Source organism: Saccopteryx bilineata, chromosome 4, assembly GCF_036850765.1.
Source record: "Saccopteryx bilineata isolate mSacBil1 chromosome 4, mSacBil1_pri_phased_curated, whole genome shotgun sequence".
Classification (NCBI taxonomy): domain Eukaryota; kingdom Metazoa; phylum Chordata; class Mammalia; order Chiroptera; family Emballonuridae; genus Saccopteryx; species Saccopteryx bilineata.
This window is the reverse complement of record NC_089493.1, coordinates 241,957,378-241,973,852: the sequence shown is the minus strand read 5'-3', so window position 1 is coordinate 241,973,852 and position 16,475 is coordinate 241,957,378. Positions and strand designations below refer to the sequence as shown.

The 16,475-nt window shown below is 41.0% G+C and overlaps 2 protein-coding genes across 2 annotated transcripts in view; both read left to right on the top strand.

Annotated features, from left to right (window-relative positions):
• The window catches only part of REEP5 (receptor accessory protein 5), a 44,296-nt gene extending 33,132 nt beyond the window's left edge, over positions 1 to 11,164 (top strand). Inside the window, exons 4-5 of the mRNA XM_066274062.1 lie at positions 4,305 to 4,473; positions 8,460 to 11,164. Of these exons, the coding sequence (XP_066130159.1) occupies positions 4,305 to 4,473; positions 8,460 to 8,509 (219 nt within the window). The 3' untranslated portion in view covers positions 8,510 to 11,164. The remainder of the gene's footprint in view (positions 1 to 4,304; positions 4,474 to 8,459) is intronic.
• LOC136334176 (uncharacterized) overlaps positions 1 to 16,475 on the top strand; it is a 399,355-nt gene that overhangs the window by 358,643 nt on the left and 24,237 nt on the right. The gene's annotated exons all lie outside the window — the stretch shown is intronic.

Here is a 16,475-nt window from a genome sequence, read left to right as displayed (position 1 = left end):
GGAAAAAACTAAATTGACAGTCTGGAGTAGTAATCACATTGCAGAGGTGCAAAAATATAGACACTTAGCTCTGGTCCTCTCTGGTAGTCTCGCCTGAATTCATCCAGAAGAGGTGGATGAAGCAGCTCTTCTCAGTTGCTGAGGGGTTGCTATCTACACAGGTAAATATTTCAGAGATTTTTAAGAACAATAAGAACTGTAGGACTTGGTGTACTACTACTATCTTATATTCTTCCTCAAGTACATTAATTTGTGACTTTACAAAATCTTACAGAAGAGAAGATAACTATTAATGAGGTTGATTTACCTAGTTCATAAAGTAGATATCAGCTCTCAGCTCTCCTGATTCTTAATCCAGGGAGTTATTTCCACTTCACCTTACTCACTGTGGTTCTAGTATGGGTGTCTGTCTCTACATCAATAATCCATCCCTGAAAATCAGCTACTCTATGTAGGAAAACCAGCCAGGAGATTAAATTTCTTGCAATTTTAAATGGTAAGAATTAAAATTTATTAATGTCACTATGAATTTCCTAAATATTAACAAAACACAGTAAGACCCGGCCTGATAACTTGGTTGGTTGGAGTGTTGTCCTGGAACGCGGAGGTTGCCGGTTCGATTCCCTGGTCAGGGCACCTACAGGAACAGCTTGATGTTCCTGTCTCTCTCCCTTCCTCTCCCAAAATAATAAGAAAGAAAGAAAAGGGGGAAAAATACACAGCAAAACACACCTATATAAATAAGAAATATCATATTAGGATGTAAGACGCTAAAAACAGCTCTCGAAATACAGATGTTCCTCTATTTTTGATAGGGCTACATCCTGATAAACCCATTGCAAGTGGAAAATACTGTACTGTAAGTTGAAATGCATTCAATATGCCTACGCTACTGAGCAGGGGTCCCCAAGCTTTTTACACAGGGGGCCAGTTCACTGTCCCTCAGACTGTTGGAGGGCTGCCACATACAGTATTCCTCTCACTGACCATCAGTGAAAGAGGTGCCCCTTCCGGAAGTGCGGCGGGGGGCCGGATAAATGGCCTCAGGGGGCTGCAGTCTGGGGACACCTGCTACTGAGCATTATAGCTTAGCCCAGCTGGTCTCTACTGAATGCATGTTGTGCTCTTGCACCATTGGAAAGTGGAAAAATTGTCAAATTGGTAAGTCAGGGGCTGTTCATCTGGTTGGTAAGAAACTTTGCTCAAATGTTTGTTTTCAACAAAATCTGTATGAGGTAGAGTTTTTAAAAACATTTCAATTAATAACTAATCTTATGAGGTTAGAAACAGACTTAAGGAAAGTAACATGCACAAGGTTTGTCAGGCTAACAAGTGGCAGAATCAGGATTGGAACCCAGTTTCTCTGGGTCTGTTCTGTTATCCTCTGTATAATGTAGTATACGATTCTCTTAGAATCCCAGCTTTTGGGTAGAGAAGTTAGTATATGTCTTGAAATCAAGATTTAAAATTTTGTTCTAGGTTCTATATTCATACTAATTTCTAATTTGTTTGATATATAACTTTTTTATTGATACATAACTTTTAAAAAAAGATTTTATTTATTCATTTTAGAGAGAGTGAGAGAAAAAGAGAGAAAGAGAGAAAGGAGGTGGGGAGGAGCAGGAAGCATCAACTCAGAGTTGCTTCCTGTTTGTGCCTTGATTGGACAAGCCCAGGGTTTCAAACTGGCAACCTCAGCATTCCAGGTCGACACTTTATCACTGTGCCACCACAGGTCAGGCGATATTTAACTTTCTGATCCAAGTGTTAAAACCTGTGATTGTGGATTTTGTCCATTTGTCTATATAATTCTGACTTGATATATTTCAGAGCTATAATTGAAGCTACATAGCTATATATATATATATAATAAATTTTATATATATAAATTTTATATATTTATTTTATATATATAATAAATTATATATATATAATAAATTTTATATATATAAAATTATATATATAATTTTATATATATAAAAATATATATATAATTACAAATTATATAATTAAAAATAAGAGTTACACTTGTAAAGATATAGTTAAGATATACCATATTTCTTCATGTATAAGACGCTCCCATGTATAAGATGCACTTTAATTTTAGGGCCCAAAATTTGAAAAAAATGCCCCCAGTTTTAGACCCCAAATTTTTCGAAAAAGGGTGCATCTTATACATGGGGAAATACGGTATACAAATCTATATGTGTTTTTAAAAATCTATATGTAGTTTACATATGTTTACATACAAGGTGAATCTTCTTGGTGAATTGTTTTACTTGATCATTATTTGCTTATTTTGCCTTAAGTATTACTAATATTACTATACGAGCTGTTTGGGAGTTGGTGTTTGTCTAATACAAATAAAAGGATGAAAATCTCTTTAAGTGTTCTTAATTGGTTTTGTCTTAGGTATGTTTCTTGTAAGAAGTACTGTATTTTTTGTTCCATTAGATGCACTTTTCTTCCCCCCAAAAGCGGAGGGAAAATACTCGTGCATCTTATGCAGTGAAAAATACTGTACTTTACTAAATATTTTGACACATCATTTGGTTCAGAATATTTTTTTTCTTATTTTCCATCTTAAAACCCCAGGTGTGTCTTATGCTCAGGTGCGTCTTATGGAATGAAAAATACGGTATATAGCTATAGTTTGTTTTTCATAATCCAGGGCGAGCAAGAAAGAGAGACATCGATTTGTTGTTCCACTTATGCATTCTTTGGTTGATTCTTGTATGTTTCCTGACTGTAGATTGAACCCACAACCTTGGCTCTTGGGACGATGCTGTAACCAATTGAGCTACCCAGTCAGGGCCACAATGTAGCTTCATGATTATTTGAATACATTATTAGGTTGGAATAACAAGGACTAAGGATATTTAGTTAAATTTGTGGTGGAAGTTGAGGGATATGTCCTTTAAGGAGAAGTTGTAAAAAAAAATACAGATTTGGAATCTCAAGAAATGAGTTTTTTTATAGAGTCATCTAAGCTGGGTATTAGAATCTTAGAACAAAAAACTTCTAGTATGTGTGCAGTTTATGAAACTTTTTGGGAAATGAGCATATCACTCTGGATGTTGTGCAGGGGTCCTAAAACTTTTTACACAGGGGGCCAGTTCACTGTCCCTCAAACCGTTGGAGGGCCCCACATACAGTGCTCCTCTCACTGACCACCAATGAAAGAGGTGCCCCTTCCGGAAGTGCGGTGGGGCCAGATAAATGGCCTCAGGGGGCCGCAGTTTGGGGACGCCTGTTAGAGGAATAATTATCTTATAGAGGACTACACTGCTTGGACAACTTTAAGTGCTAAGTTATTTATCATTTGAATAAATAGTAAAATTATTTTGGAGATATAGTGTGATAATTCTTGTTTTTTTAAGTTTTAGGGCAGAATTTGTATCAATTTTTTTTTTTTTAAGTGAGAGGAAGGGAGAGAGATGAGAATCATCAACTTGTAGTTGCATCACTTTAGTTTGTCATTGATTGTTTTCTCATATGTGCCTTGATTGGGGGGGGGGGCTCTAGCTGAACCAGTGACCCCTTGCAGAAGCCAGCAATCTTTGGGCTTCAAGCCAGTGACTATGGATGGGGTCATGTATATGATCCCACGCTTAAGCCAGCGACCCCGCGCTCAAGCTGGTGACCTCAGGGTTTTGAACCTGGGTCCTCAGTGTTCCAGGTCAACACTCTGCCAACTGTGCCACCACCTGGTCAGACTCAAAATTTTTTTATATCAGTGGCAATGGAAAGCCATAAAGAGAGGAATATCTACATTCAGGATGAAAGAAGAGAAATACCTGACTGTAAAGATTACTTGAAAGCTAAGCTCAACAAAAAGCTGAGATTCCACTATGGGAAGATTTCAAGAATGGCCAGGGTATTTTTGCTATGCCAGGATTAATAAATGTGACAGATTTACTGGGGTTAAGAAGAAGCCTCGTAGATTTTAGGCTTATCTATACTGGACTTGACACATGCAAATAAGAACTATGATTTTGAATTTACTTTAAGAATTATAATTAAAGCAGGCTTTTATAACTAAACGGTGGTCCATGTTAGGAAGGAAGTTAAGGTGCTAAGCTGCGGGACTTGGTGTGTTTTACCTTTCTTGTTCGGTCTCAGCCTTTCCTTTCTAGCCCTTTTTCGGTCACATTTCTTTCCACTGGAGAAAAGGCCCCTGTAGCTTGCAGACACTGGCAATGCTGTGAGACTAGAGCAGAGGCCGCAGCACTCCAGCGCAGGCGCACAGCGTGCGGTCAGGTGCCACGCCCTCCCGTTACCTTGTGGACTCTCCTTCTGTGCAGTGCGGCTTCCTGTTGTGGTGCATGGCCCCGAGCCCTTCCAACGGGGCGGAACTGCTTTACAGGCGCATCATCCGGCCTTTCTTCCTGAAGCACGAGTCCCAGGTAGACAATGTGGTGAATGACTTGAAGGACAAAGCCAAAGAGACTGCAGATGCCTTTGCTAAAGAAGGTAAGACTCGAGGACAAGGTTGGTTCAGCATGTGAGAGAGGGTGTGACATGCGGGCTCAAGCAATCAGCTTTCTGGCCTTCTTGTCTTCTCAGCTTTCCTCTGCCAAACACCAGGGTTACTCGAGGGTTTCTTTACCTAGACTGCCTATTGTTCTTTACACAACACTCTTCCTCCAAGCCACATTTAATACACTGTTCAGTCAGCACAGAGGAAAAATGGCCTTCTGGTGGGCAGAGATTACAGAGAATCATTCGTATTTATATTCAGATACATCTCTTTAATTCACTAAAGGGTTGAACTGCTTAAAATGCTGTTCTGTTACAGGTCCCAGGGAATGTCCTTTCTCTCAGCTCTCTGATTCATTCATTCAACATGTATTTACAGAGGTGCTTCATATGTGCCAAGTCTATTCAGTACACTTGGACGAAGCAGTGACTTAAATATCATATTCCTTGAACTCATGAAGATTTACAATCTTGGGAGAGAGTGAGAATGAGTATTAAATTAAAAAGTAGGTTGTATGGTGTATTTAGCAGATTATACAGAGAAAAATCATAGTAAATAAAAGGGAATGCTAGAGGCATTTTAAATAGAGTGACTTAGGAACTCCTCGCCAAGAAGGCTATTCTGAGTCAGACATGAGTGGTCTAGGAAGGAACAATGGAAAGGAATGCACCAGACAGAACAGCAGTCTGGCTGGAAGAGAGTGCCGAGAGGGAGAGCGGGAGGCGAGTTCAGAGGGCGAAGAGTGGAGGCTGGAAGGAGACAGGCTTTGGCTCTCCCTGAGTGAGATGGGGTGCTGTTGGAGGGTTTTAAGCACCCCAGGTTTGAACAGGATCATTTTGGCCACTGTATTAAGTCTAGACTGAAGAGAGACAGGGAGGAAATCAGGAGACCAGTTCAAAGGCCGTTGTGGTGATCTGGCTGGAAATGATGGTGGTGGCTTGGTTCATAATGGTAGCAGTAGGAGGTAAGAAGTCATTGAGTTCTTGATAGATTGTGAATGTAGACCAGTCAGACTTGCTTGTGGAGTATGGGAGAGGAGTCAGGGACGAGGCCGAGCTTTTCAGCCAGAACATAGGAAGGAGAGAACTGCAGTGGAGCTCGGAAGACTGGGTGTAATACGTTGAGAGGGGAAAATAAGGAATTCAGTTCTGGACGTGACTTTAAGGTGTGTGTGAGGTACCTATGTGGAGTAACCAGTTGGGTACAGACATCAAGAGTTCAGTAGATGGGTCTGGGCTGGGAATATGCATTTGGGTGTCACCAGCACATAGTATAGTAGACTGAATGAGATCACTAGGGGTGAGTGTGGGTAGGAAAAAAAAAGGTCTGAGAACTGAACTCTGGGGCCCCCAGTGTTTGGAGATGGAGAAGATGAGGAGCCACCAGCAGCACAGACTGACGGGAACGGCGAGCTGAGACGGGTGTGGCTGGGTCAAGCAACGTGTTTCAGAGAGGAGGCTGTGGCCGCTGCGGCACGCTCAGACAGGTTAAGTAAGATACGGACTGAAAACCGACCATTGGATTTAGCAACGAGGAAGGCACTAGAGATCTTGATAAAACATTTGTGGAATGGTGGGAGCAAAATTGATTGGAATGGATTTGAGAGAAATGGGAAGAAAGGCATGAGAGAAGGTAAATAACTATTTTGAAAAATTTCCTTCAGATGAGCAGAAGAATTTGGCTATAACTGGAAAAAGGAACTAGAGTCCTGAGGAATTTTTTTTTCCTTTTCCGTAAGGTAGAAGAAACAAAATGTGTTTGAAAAATTAATGGAATGATCCAGTAAAGAAAATGACACAAGTGAGATGGTGAATTGCTGGTGGTCTGTCTTGGGCCGGACCAGAGGAGACAGGATCTAGTATACAAATAGAGGGCTTGGTCACAGGAGCAGGAATAGTTTACAACAGGAAGGAAATCAGGGTTTACGAGTAAAATGCTGCTAGGTATTTGTAATGGTGGGAGCTTCCTGAAGTAGTTTTTTGATTGCTTCAAATTTCTCAGTAAAGCAGGAAGAAATGGTCAGTGAGAAAGGATACAGAAAGAAAGGATGGAAAGAGAGGTATGAAATAGTTGTCTAGGGCTGGGGTCAGCAAACTTACTCTGTAAAGGGCCAGATATTTTAGTGGTCAGGATATTGGAAGGGTCATGTGTATCTATTGATATTGAAATCACCCATAATTTAAAAAGGAGTAGAACTTTCAAGCAAAAATCTTAAAGAAATAAGGCAGCATAGCACAAGGGTCAGAGATGACTGGGAAAAGAAATGCTAGAGGAAGACAGAATCTGATGACATGAGCTTCCGCATGTGACAGTAAAGGACAAAGACACCACCAGACCTCCAGACCCAGTGGTGCTAGGGTCAGGGAAGAAACATAGAACAGTCACCACAGGAGAAGGCAGTATCCTCGGGGGACAGCGTACTTCTGTGAAAGCAGTAAGGTTGAGGAACTATTCTGAGAAGGCAGCATCCTCGGGGGACAGCGTACTTCTGTGAAAGCAGTAAGGTTGAGGAACTATTCGGAGAAGTTAACAAGAACAGACTTTGCTGCTGATGGCTCTGAAGTTCCAGGGGCACAGGAAGGAATTCAGAAACTGGAGAAAAGTGGGCAGCGGGCATGGAACGTGGGGATTTTGTTAGAGCTCTGTGACCCGTGGGGAGTGGGAGACGAGGGGTGCCCTGGCCGCTGGGGAGGTGAGATCCCACCAGCACTGATGTCCCCGCGGTGGGGTTCTCCTCATTTGTCCTCAGAGAGCTCTCTGAACTCCTGTTTCTGTGCATATGCTCTACTTCAGAACATCTTCCTACAATCCTGAGTGTCACTGTAACCTTCAAACCCTCACATATTCCCACTTTGGAATCACCCCTTGCTTTTTAAGAGTTTTCTTCTCTGTTCCTCCTTGCCCTTACCTAAATGTCAACCTCTGGTGATGTCATTTCTGTCTAGTTTGTCCGCATTTCTGAGTTTCTTGGCTGTCTTACGTAGCAATACTTTAAAATCTAGTTGTAATTCAGCTTGACTGTGAGGTGCTACATTCCCGACCAGGGGTGTGAGAATGAAAATGAGGAACTTCCATGCTGCTACACATTAGACTTTTCCCAAAGCTTCTGGATTCTCCAGGAAGTAAAGTTTTACAAAGGGCCAGTGAGGAGAGAGGTTATAATTTGATTCCGTTGCTCAGCGATTTTAATTGAATGGACAGCAACTGGCAGGTGGTAAATGAGGGGCCCAGCTCTCATCACTGGGCGTAGGCTCCATCGAAAACAGCTGCAGTTGTAGAATCTGACAGGAGGCCCTCACTCGTCCAGAAAACATTGAGCCTCCTCTGTCCCACACACCACACTAGTTCAGCACATTGCCAGCTACGTGGGGATTGGAAAGGGAAAGGCTGAGTGCCCACGGATGGATGGACACTTTCTGGATGAATGTTGTATCTTGCCACCAACGGAAAGACCCACAGCACACTCTTCCCGTCACAGGAGGAAATGGTGGCACAATGAGAGAATACAAAGGGGAACAAATATACCAGTCTCCCTAGGTTCTGGGAATGTGGACTTCCTCTAATTTGTCACCACAGAGTAAGTGGGTGACCTAGTTGTCATCAGATTTTGAGACATAGTGTAATTGTACAGGTGAAAACGAGAATTTCAGATGAAAACGAGAATTTGATTGTACAGAGGAACACACATGGCCAAGGAATCTCCACCATTGGGAATGCTTGCGGGAGGATGGGGGCTGAGGTGACACTGTCACTGCCGGGGGCTAGGCCAGCTGACCTGCCAGAGCTCTGCTCAGGTACTCAGGATGTGTGCTGTGAAGTAGTTTCTCATCCACTTTCTGGAAATTTTCTTAGCCCTGACCACCAACCTCAGTGTGTTCCCAGCCGAACATGAGTCACCCCAGTTGTTATCTCATAGCTACATTACGCACAGAGCCTGTGTTGCAAATAGCTTTGATATGATTTCCTTTCCTCCTAACAGCCAAGAAAGCTGCCGTGAATTTACTGGGTGATGAAAAGAAGAGCACCTAAACCACTGATCGGATGAAACCTTTCTGCCCTCTCTACCTTCCTATTAGAGCTTGATGTTGTGTTAGGGACTGTGGTAGAATCATTTTAAAAATGTTGCCTTGGAAACATTTTTGATATATTAAAAAATGGTATGTGTTGTAAGTATTTTTTGCTTACTTGTACCGTCTATAAACATAGGGAGCATTTTAATTTAAATTTAATATAATGGGCAGCATCTAAATTTTTGGAAAATATATTTTGCCTCTGGGTAGGAAAAGACATGTTACCATCCTGCAGGAAGTATAAACTTAAAATTATATATCCCACAGACTTTGTACTTCAGAGGGCTCTCTCTGCATGAATTTTCTCTGTACTCATGTTTTAGTATACTCTTTAAGATTCTACTTCATGTGACGTACAATTTTGTATGAAATGTTTTTAATGTATTTGTGCATACGTATATGTAGGGATATGTGCTGACTAACCTGCATATGCTCATGGGGAGCACTGCCAAAAGTCGAGGGTCCTGGTGCTGGTGTGGTCTGCAAGGAGGCCTTGGGAAAACCCATACAAACAATAATAGTTCAAGTGAACGGTTAAGTGTTCAGTGAGGTTGAGTGGAGGTTGGCCTGGGTGTTTCCCTAACATTGTAGCAGCCGAGTACTAGAACGGCTCTGTAAATCAGTCACTCTGCTGATAAGCGGGGAAGTGTACACACACATCAGTAATCTATAGCTCCCAATTCCCTCTGGAACTAATAGTAACTGTCTTGTGGAATTTTAATAACCTGCTTATAAAAGCTTTAGGTTTGTCTGTTTCTGAGATGCTAAAATGGAAATCATCCCTGGTTTCACCGTCAATGCTAACACATTGGTTTAGTCTTATTTCTTTCCCATTTTTTTAATTGGTTTTAGAGATAGAAGGAGGGAGGGAGAGATAGAAGGAGAGAGAGATAGGGAAGCATTCACTTGTTGTTCCACTTAGTTGTGATTGGTCACTTCCCTTATGTGCCCTGACCAGGAATTGAACCCACAACCTTGGTGTTTCAGGAGGATGCCCTAACCAATGAAGTTAATTAGCCAGGGCATCCCAGTTGTTTTTCAAGCCAGTTTAGGGATCCTCAGAGACTTACTCACCTCTGATTACATGTATGTTCTGTACATCATGAGCTAGCAATACTTGCTAATGGTGACACCGGGCTCTAAGAGCACTTCTGGGAGACTGAAAGGAAACTTGGTATAACCTGTCATCTACAGTAGTTGGCAGTGGTTAAGTCAGACTGCCTTCACCTTTCTCTGGCCTTTAAGGTTAAACACAAGAGGCCTCCCTAGTCTGCAAATCAGAATCATTTGTAGTCTGTTTAAACACCTTCATCTTTAAGCTTTGTTTGGATAAACTGCATATAACTACATAGTTTAAGAATAGAACAAAAAGTTAAAAATCAGTGTCTCCAGTTTCATCAGTCAAGTAGTTTATAGGGACCTTGATAGCTTGTCTGGATTAGAAAAACTGAGCTTTAGACCAACCATATTGCTAGGATCCTTCTGAATTAGACTAAACGGACTAAAGAGTATAACAAAACCACCAAGATTAAATATCCTGCCTGTAAAATATTTTTTAATGCAAATAAAGGTGATTCTTTTAGTAACAATTAGATAAGATCATAATGATATCTCATGATGTTAAAAATATTAAAGATATCAAAAATAAGGGATGATATTATCCAAATAATATGGATCAGGGCATTTATTTTTTTCTGGGAAAAATAGTGATCATAAGGCATCTTATTAAAACTTACTTTAAAAAACTTTTAGTGCCTGACCTGTGGTGGCGCAGCAGGTAAGGTGTTGACTTGGAATACTGAGGTTGCTGGTTCAGAACCCCAGGCTTGCCTGGTCAAGGCACATACAGCAAGCAATTATGAGTTGATGCTTCCTGCTCCTACCCCCTCCCTTTTTCTCTCACTCTCGCTCTAAAATCAATAAATCTTAAAAAAATAAAAAACTTTTAGAAAGCAAACAATTATTATTTGGAGAAAATCAAGACTTAGATTTAAAAATACATAAAGGACTATTTAAATCCCTTTCCCCATAAATAAAGTACATATTTCTTGGTGGCAAAAGAATGAAAATTAGCAACCTCTCACAGAACATACAATCAAATTGTTAGTATATAGAAAACATCTGGCAAGATGGGAGGCATAAAAGTTACTATTGCTCTTAACTACTTACTGGCTACTATCTGTTTAAAAACTACTATTGCAAGAAAATATATTCTAAATGCAAAAATTTGGTCTTGATAGCTTTTGCATACAGTGCATTCTGGAAGAAACTTGTTACTATTTTTGGCAGTGAAAGCATACATATATACAGGAGATGTTACGAGATGAACAATTCTGTCCCACCTTAGAGCCTTTGGAAAACTAATTGAGCCTGTGTCTAGCTAGAAGGCAAGTATTTATTTATACCTGAATGGATTGGGGGATGTGTAGTTACAGAATCTCTCCAGATTTCTTCTACTTGAAAGGTTTCAATTCAACAATTACTGCTACGCGGGAGTCTTCTACCCACAGCCTGAAGAAAATGAGCATAGCCTTTAAATAAGTTACCGCCTATCCTGAAGATATTCTATAGTGAATGGAAATTGATGTAAATAAAATTCCATTATCTCATTGAACTGTTACATTTCATTTTATTGGGGGGGGGCTTAAAACTAGACTAATTTATGCAAAATCTGAAAACAGATACACTTTAAACATTGCTTGCTGTTTATTAATCCCATTCCCACCCGGCCTGTGGTTTTCTCCTGGTGACTACCTGTCAGAGTTAAGACTTTCCCTAAAGAAAACATCCTCACTAAAAAAAGTTTCAATCAATAATTCGTACTAGATTTAAAGGAAATCTAAACTACTGCTTTCTACTCACATATCACGTTATACACAAGTGTCATATGACATAGTTGGTGTATTTATTTTGATGTAGTAAACACTATGTGTCTCCAAATTATTCTGTACTTTGAGACCAAGAACTTGAGTGTTAAAAAGTACCTCCTGCTGGAGGCTGTGTTAGCTTTGTCTCCCGCACATGCCTTTATATGTCTGTATGTCTACAGTCGTAGTGTTTAGAATAATATATGATTCAGGTCCTTAGCCATCAAATTTACAGTTCTCTATAGTATGACAGGAGAGTAAATATATTTGAGAATGACCTTAATTTTTTCTGGCTCCCTACCACAGTATTCCCATTAACATCTCTTTATAAAGCACATCTCTGAGCTTAAGAGCAATAGGCGGTTCTTAGGTTAGTAGTGATTCTCAAGCTTTAGTGTGCATCAGAATTTCTTGGCAGGTGCAGGCTGTAAAAACAGATTGCTGGCCCCATCCCCAGAGTTTCTAACTCAGTAGGTCTAGGGCAGGGCTGAAAATTTTAAATTTCCAACAAGTTCCCAGGTGATGTTGATGGTCCCAGAATCACATTTAAAAAAAACAAACAAATATTTATTAATTTTAATGAGGTGACATCAATAAATCAGGGTACATATATTCAAAGAAAACATGTCCAGGTTATCTTGTCATTCAATTATGTTGCATACCCATCACCCAAAGTCAGATTGTCCTTCGTCACCTTCTATCTAGTTTTCTTTGTGCCCCTCCCTCTCTCCCTCCTTCCCTCCCCCCAGAATCACATTTTAAGATTAAACCACTGTTAGGTAAATGCTGTCTTTACATATAGTATAGAGGAGCTTCCTAAAAATACTGGTATTGGACTCCACTACTAGAAATTGTGAGAGCCCACTATACCCAGGTGCCAGTAAAGTTTAAAGTCTTCATGTGGCCTGACTAGGCGGTGGCACAGTGGATCGAGCATCAGACTGAGATGCTGAGGACCCATGTTTGAGACCCGAGGTCACCGGCTTGAACATGGGCTCACCAGCTTGAGTGCAGGGTCGCTGGCTTGAGCAGGGGGTCACTGGCTTGGCTGGAGGCCCCCAGTCAAGGCACATATGAGAAAGCAATCAATGAACAGCTAAGGTGTTGCAACTACGAGTTGATGCTTCTCATCTCTCTCCCTTCCTATCTGTCCCTCTCCTGCTCTCACTTTAAAAAAGAAAGTCTTCAGATGATTCTAGTATGAAGCCAGGGTTTCAAACCTTTCAAGCCACTCTTGAGACTTAGGAGGCCACGAATTCCAAGGTCTGGAGATGTGTTTGTTCCCTGTTGCTGCTGTAACATACTACCACAGACACACTGGCTTAAAGCAGCACAAACCGTCAGCTTACAGTTCTGAAGACAGACATCCAAACGGCTGTCAAGGCTGCATTCCTCCTGGACACCGGAGAATCCACTTCCCGCTTCTTTCAGCCGCACGGCTACCTGCATTCCTGGGCCCGTGCCCCTCAGGTACTCTGCCTCCTTTTCTAAGGATCCTTGTGGTTACGCTGGCCCACCTGGGTAATCCAGGACACAGGCACACCTTGTTTTATTGCATTTTGCTATATTGAGCTTCACAGGTGTTTTTACAAAACGAAGGCAAGACCCTCCACCAGCAAAAAGATTACAACTTGACCTACATTGCGATACTTGATTTATTGCGGTGCTCTGCAAATGAACCCATATCCCCGAGATGTGCCTGTACTCTCTCCAGCTCAGGAGCCTTAATCACATCTGCAAAGACTCTTTTGCCATTTGAAGCAACATAATTAGGCCTTGTGTGGGGATACTATTCTGCCTACCCCACCTAGTCTCTTTTTGGATATAGAAATTTTATTATAAAGCCACTCTCAGGATCAAAATAACAGTCAAGAGCAATCTTCATATTAGGAGGATTGGTAAAAAAAACTACCCTGTCCCTATTCAGGTTGAAGACTGGAGATTTATCTTCTGCACATAGTAAGAGGATCTTTGGAGTGGAGGAACACAGGCAGAGCTGAAGAACGAAGTGTTATACACAGGACTGAGGCCCTGGCAAGGTGGCTCAGTGGATAAAGTGTCATGAATTCGATCCCCGGTCAAGACACGTACAGGAAGCAATCTATGCACAACTAAATGTAACAACTAAGTGGAACAACGAACTGATGCTTCTCTCTCTCCTTCCACCCTTTTCCCTCTATCAATGGAAAAATTTTAAAAAAGAAAAAAAAAGGGTTGAACTACTGAACACTGAGATCCAGTCCCCCACCCTACCTTCTCCCACTAGGCTCCCAGACCCTTATCCTCCCGGGTGCTTGGTGGATTCCTCTCTGGGGAAGCAGATCCACTTAAGAGAAAACACCTCTGATCGTGGAAATTTCCCAGAGAACATCTCAGCCAGACATCCCCTCAGAGAAACTCAGTATACAAGCTCTTGTATATTCAGAACATCCAGGTGTTTTTTTTAATCTTTCACTCGTAAAAAACCCATCAATCTAAGGAAAGCCACTTAACATGCTAGGGATCAAAATAAAAAGAAACTTAGAATTTCACCTGTGAAATAACAGAATGCTATAAAAAGGGAACATTCAGATGACAAGAGAGCTCAGACAAGTTGAAAATAGAAGAAAAATGAAAAATTCAATAGAAGGGATGGGAGATACAGCTGAGGAATTCTAGGAAATAGAACATAAAGGCAAAGAAATGAAAACAAGGAGAAAAAGAGAAAATTTAAGGATTATGGTGCTGGCCAGTTGGCTCAGTGTTAGAGCATTGGCCCAGCATGTGGATGTCCTGGGTTCAATATCTGGTCAGAGCACACAGGAGAAGCACCCATCTGTATCCCCACCCCTCCCCCTTCTCTCTCTCTCTCTTCTCCTCCTGCAGCCATGGCTTAACTAGAGCAAAGTGGACCCTGGGTGCTGAGGATGGCTCCATGGCCTCCGCCTTAGGTGCTAAGAGCTCAGAACAGAGCAACACCCCAGATGGGCAGAGCATCACCCCCTAGTGGGCTTGCCAGGTGGATCCTGGTCCAGGTGCATGCAGGAATCTGTCTCTGCCTCCCCTTCTCTATAAATAAATAAATAAATAAAAATTGAAGATTAGTTCATCATGTCCCATATTCAAATCAGGAATCCAACAAAGATCAGACAGAGAAATCATCAATGATACTTTTTTTTCTTTTAGTGAGAGAGAGAGAGAGGGACAGACAGGGAGAGAAAGGAAGGGAGAGAAAGGAGATGAAGCATTAATTTTTCATTGCAGCACCTTAGTTGTTCATTGATTGCTTTCTCATATGTGCCTTGACTGGGGGGCCACAGCAGAGCCAGTGACCCCGTGCTCAAGCCAGCAACCTTTGTGCTCAAGGGATCAACCATAGGGTTGTGTCTATGATCCCATGATCAAACCAATGACCCCACGCTCAAGCTGGTGAGCCGGCACTCAAGCTGGTGACCTCGGGGTTTCGAACCTGGATTCTCTGCATCCCAGTCCAATGCTCTATTCATTGTGGTCAGGCTCATCAATGACATTTTCAAGAAAATTTTCCGGAACTTAAGAACACAAATTTCCAGATTGAAAGGGTCCATTAAGTACCCAGCACAATGGAGGAAAGACCCACAACGAAGCACACTATTGTGGCATTTCAGAATACTGAGATGCTGCAAATTTTGACCGGATTAATGTAGATCACAAAAGACTATGAACTAAAATGGCTTGAATTTCCCTTCAACTATAACAGAAGTCAGAAGACCATGAAGTAAAAATGCACTTGAACTTCTGGAGTAAGATAATTTCGAAAGCTAATTCTATACTGAGCTGAACAGTAGGGTAGAATGACTACACTTGGAGATATGTAAGATCTAAGAACACTTACTTTCTGTACATCTTTCCCAGAAAGATCCTTAAGATGGGTTACACAAAACATCCCAAAAAAGAGGAACATACAGGGAGCACTAACAGAGGATACCCAAAACAGCAGAGCAGTAGAGGCACACTCTGGGCGATGAAGAGAACGTCGAGTGAAGCGGTGTAGGGGGTTCAATGGGTGACAGCTGATTAAAGGCCAGATAAAAGGCTCCAGAGGAGATTGCTTTACAGAGATAAAATTAATAGACTACTTGATGTGAACAAAGTTTTTGAAAGGACATTTTGCTAACTGATAATCTGTGGTCGAGTTACAGATATTCAGAAAATTAAGCAAATAAAAAAAGAGCTCCAAGGAAAACATAAGTCTAGAAATCAAAATTATCCATAGCATACATGTTTCTTAAACTTGAATGTGTGCTAAATTCATAGTACTTTAGTGTATGTGTGTAAAGATAGTGATAAAAGCTAGGCGCTAGCTTTCTGTATCTAAATTTCCATATATCTACATAGTAAATTAATTTGAGAAATAAAAGTAATTTGCAGAAAAAATTGTGCTTAAGAACTATTTGGGAATCTTGTTAAATGTGGTTGAATTCTGGGCTGAACTCCTGTCCACACTTTTGAGTACCAAAGATGTACTACATGGCTCAGCTACAAATGGAATATATGGTAATAATGTACACTGGATAGTGATTACAATTATGAAACAGACTGGTAATTGGTAGGAGGGAAGATCAGAAGCAGCATGCATGGGGGGGGGGGGAGGAAGGGAAACTAAGTCTCTCTATTCCAAGATGGAAGTTAGTGCCTAAACTGAAACTATTAAAACTAGCTAGCTCTTTAAATTATGTACAAGTACAAAACTAGTAAGAATAAAGTCCTTAAAAAGTGGGCAAAGGACGTGAATATATTCATTGAAGTAAATACAAATGGTATTTCAACATATGAATAAACGATCAATCTTGTTCATTAGAAAAGATTCTATTTTTACTTGATTGGCAAAGATAAGTTCAGTTATACACTGATTACAACAATAGAGAGAAACAGCAAGTTTCTGAAACCTTTCTGACAATCCTTATTGCCCTAGAACTAAAACAAACTGCGGGCATCTTTCTGTGGCACATCTTTTAAGTTGGCTGTCCCAATATCCATTCTCAACTACTTTCTTCTTGGCTACCTCTATTATAGGGGCTGAAAAAGCTACATACCCAC